The sequence below is a fragment of the Pongo abelii genome, chromosome 9 (assembly GCF_028885655.2).
Source record: "Pongo abelii isolate AG06213 chromosome 9, NHGRI_mPonAbe1-v2.0_pri, whole genome shotgun sequence".
Classification (NCBI taxonomy): Eukaryota; Metazoa; Chordata; class Mammalia; order Primates; family Hominidae; genus Pongo; species Pongo abelii.
Genome location: NC_071994.2, coordinates 71978315 through 71982554, shown reverse-complemented (window position 1 = coordinate 71982554; position 4240 = coordinate 71978315). Strand labels below are relative to the sequence as shown.

Below are 4240 nucleotides of genomic sequence, written 5' to 3'. Positions count from 1 at the left end.
AGAAGATATAAATTTGAATCATGACTATACCAATTAAAAATTTTATGCCTTTGGAGGGAATACTTAACTTTTTTATATTAAATTTTCCCATCAAGAAAACAGTGATAATATCTACCCCACAATATTTTTATGAATAAAATAAGTTGTGGATGTAGTAGAGCATAATTAAGGGATACATGTTTGGTTTTATGAATGACTGAAAGCAGGACAAAAACCTACCATCACATATATGCACTCACACTCAATTTAGTATTCAGACTGTGTTGCTCAGGTGACATGGAGTTACAAGGATAAAAAACATGATAAAGCTGTTTTTTTTTTATATGTTCAGTTCTTTCACAATTACATCTCTTAATGAAACAGAATATAAATGAAGATTGCAGTTTTTCTTAAGTTGGACTCTATGAGCAAAGCCTGAGATAGGGATTCAGATGTGTGCCATTTATTAATGAATGCTCTCAGGAGACAGGGAGCAAGGAAAAGCAGTGTAGACAGGGGAAGGAGGTAAGCAAGTGCATACTGAAGCTGGAGCTTAGCTTCAGAAGGCAAGAGGGTCAGTATTTGCCTATGGCCTGCTTCCTAAGGAGCAGGGGCCATTTTCTTCATGAGACATTTCCTACTGAGTTGAGAACAACCACCTGCGGAAAGCAGAAACATGAACAATGAGCAGCCAACATTCACAGGTGCACAGTTCTGTAAAATGATCGGGGTAAAACACCAAAGACATAAACAGTATCTTCTATATGGTCCCCTCTCTTGTCTCACTGAAGTATTATTTTTGCTCCGATTAAAGCATAATTAAGACATAACCTCCCTCTTTTTAGGATATTTTAAATTGAGTTATGGGTCCCTTCCTAACTCATCAGACAATTTTAATCAAATGAGAATGACATTGTTGTATTCTTTGGGAAATTTACACTTATTACATGGAATCAGAATGTATGTACAGAAAGCAATCATGCTTAAAAAAAATGCAGAAACCTATTTATTTTGTTCCTCCAGACCTTTTTTCATAGCAAAAGGAGGGTGAAGGAACTGTCTCTTCCACTAATTCGGACTAGTCAGCCAGAGTAGATATCTGGGGATGACCTCAACGTTGGAGCTAGCAACTATGGTAGTAGAATAAGAATGAGAGCAAGATAGAAGGAGGTGCTGACTGTGTCTACATCCTCTCATTTATCCATGATTCCTCTTCTCACATTTTTTTGTTACAAGTTTGTCAGAAAGTACTGTCTTGGGGAATAAATATGAGTTTATGGTTTTTGAGACAAATTCATTATCATTTGATGGAGGGAGGAGGTACCAACCAGACTGTTGAGATGATAAGTAATTAGGTCACTGATCAAAGATTATATTCTTTTTTGCAGGAAAATTCCTGGACTTCAGTGACCAAATTTATAGGTTCCCATTGTTTGTATGGACACCTGCAGAGAAATTCATAAGAGTTGGAAATTAGATTTGATATAGTAAACCAAACTCTATTCCATTTCACTCAAACCAACTAATAATTTTGTGTTTTTATGACTCTGTTCCTATCTGCTAACTTTATACCATGAAATAAACGTATGTTAGTTACATTATAGACATACCAATAGATGCCTAAGGTATTGTTATCACAATAATTTAGTGGAAAGCTTAGAGAAATATTCCATTTACAGGAATGCAACAAAAATTTGTACAAACTACATTTAGCTAAAGAGTTGGGTTTAAAGAGATACCTTAGGGAAACTTGAAGCTCTATTTTAACACCATTTTACCAAGTCATATGAGCATGCATGCTAGATATGAGACTTCTTTGCTCTCCTGCTAAATATTAGAGTTTTTACATTCTGCGAGAGTGACTGTGATGATTGGAGATCAGGTTCCAATTCTATGGGTAGTAAAAAGGTGAAGAATGGCATTCTGAATCTGCTTGGTCTTGACACTATATATTATAGGATTCATTAGTGGAGGGAACAGAAAATAGACATAGCTCATAATGAGGTGAACAATATGTGGAACCTGCTTTCCAAAACGATGAATCAGAGACAATCCAATCACTGTGACATAGAAAACCAGGACACAGCAGATATGGGAGACACAGGTATTGAGAGCCTTGGCCCTCTCCTCTCTGGAGGCAATGCTCAGGACAGTCTTGAGTATCAACACATAGGAGATGAAGATAATCAGAGAATCCAGCACAAATATAAAGACTACAAGCACAACTGGGTACGGTCGGTTGAAAGTGGTATCAGCACAGGCCAGTTTAATGACATCCTGGTGAAGGCAGAATGCATGTGAAAGAACATAGGAGTGACAATACAGAAAAAAATAGAGGGGTGTGATTGGGGGAACAACAGATACAAATCCCCTCATCAGAACTCCCAGCCCAATCTTCACTACTCGAGTATTAGTAAGTACGGAGGTATATCTAAGAGGGTTGCAGAAGGCAATAAAACGGTCATAGGCCATGGCAAGCAGAATGCCAGACTCGACAAAGGAAAGTGAGTGTATAAAGTAGGCCTGGAAAAGCAGGCTGCACTTCCAATCTCCCTGTGATCCAGCCAGAGGACTCCCAGCACTGTGGGCATTGTGGTCAGGGTCAGCCCCAGGTCTGTGGCAGCCAGCATGGCCAGAAAGAAGTACATGGGCTCATGAAGATTGTGATCTCCCTTAATGAGAAGAAGGAGGGTGCCATTGCCAAAAAGGACGGATATATACATGAACAAGAAAAATACGGAAATCCAGTGATGAGCTGCCTCCAAGCCTGGAAAACCAGTCAACAGGAAGGGATGGGAGCTGCCGTTGGATGACATCCTGGGTTTATATAGAAGAAATGTCTTTCTGTTTCTGTTATTACCACAGTGCACAGTTCTACCTTCAAGGTATCACTTCGACTATATCATTCTCAGAATTTTTTCCTGAAGATAATAATGACATCAATATAAGTGATTGTTTCTCAAAATACATTCTTAGGGTTACCCATACTATTTGTATTCTTAACTGCATATTCCAGGATCTATCTCCTACCTACTTAATCAAATTCTTGGAGTTTCAACTGTTTATATGCATTTAAGCATTCTCTTCAGAAAAAAAAATTATGTAAACTTCAACTTCTAAACTGTTACCCTTAACTATGCAGATTTTAAAGAATTCATATTCTATGGGGCATTCAAGGGGATTTCAAGAAAGCTAACACTAATTTTTTTCTGGTCTACCACCTAAACCTGTAATTGCCTTCACAGTAGTGATCCCTAATCCACATTTTCCTGTATGTAAAGACTTACCTGAATTATCAGCTAAAGTCTCAACAGCCAAGAAAGAAAAGTGTGGGAAGAGAAACTCTGACACTACCACTGCAGCTAAGGAGCAGACAGATTGAGAAAGAGACACTTGGCCTCCAGATTTCATGGACTAGTGATGGGGAACAGACATTCACGATTAGTGTGAATTACCCTCTTGTAGAATCCTTCAGTACTACTCACTACTTGTGACAATGGCTCAGTCTAATTGTAAGTTAGATAATCATAGACTTTGGGGCTGGAATAAATGATTAGGCCAGCCAAAGACATCACTTATAATAGTGTATCTCCTTCAGTTTAAACATCTAACTCTTTCTTATTTACAAGTAGTGTCTTTTTCTTTTTTAATTATTTTTCCGTAGGCCTACTGAAGTAATTCCCTGGAATCTGACCTCTCTCATTTCAAGTTCTCCATTTGTATTTAAACATCCATCTTCCTGGTTTCCTTCCCTTTATCCCCAGCCATAGGCTTCTGAATCTGTTCTCCCCAAACTGAGTGAGAGCTATTTCACTGCTTAAACAGGGTGCTGTCTTTTACTGAAGAGAAGAGATTAGTCCTTTGAGAAGGTTTTAATATTCCTTCTGCCACTAGACTAGGGGCTTCTTGCATATAGACATGGTGTTTATTTGCTTTGCTCAACACCTGGCAAAGTATCTAACATGTGACCGATATACATTTCTTAGTTCACCTAATATTTTTGAACATGCATCATGTGACAGCCATGACATTTAAAGCTCTCTGGAATTAAATGGTAATAAGACAAAGTCCCTAATCTTATAAACCATAAATTAAGTTGAAAAATAAATAAGACAATTTTAAACAAGTATAAATGCAAGTTTAACATAAAACAGTACTACTTGATGTAGATTAATTGGATGGTATTGTATACAAGATAGTATAGCAGTTTGAGGGGCCTAGAACTGCACCTATGAGGAGGTCCCATTTGAGCTGAGACCTC

General features: G+C 37.9%; 1 protein-coding gene across 1 annotated transcript; it reads right to left on the bottom strand.

The window, feature by feature from the left end:
- Window positions 1-1857: 1857 nt before the first annotated feature.
- On the bottom strand, window positions 1858-2795 carry LOC100437055 (olfactory receptor 51B5). Its single transcript, XM_009246720.2, is given in 2 exon segments — window positions 1858-2507; window positions 2510-2795. Coding segments are annotated over 2 exon segments (936 nt in total).
- Between the last annotated feature and the right edge of the window lie 1445 nt (window positions 2796-4240).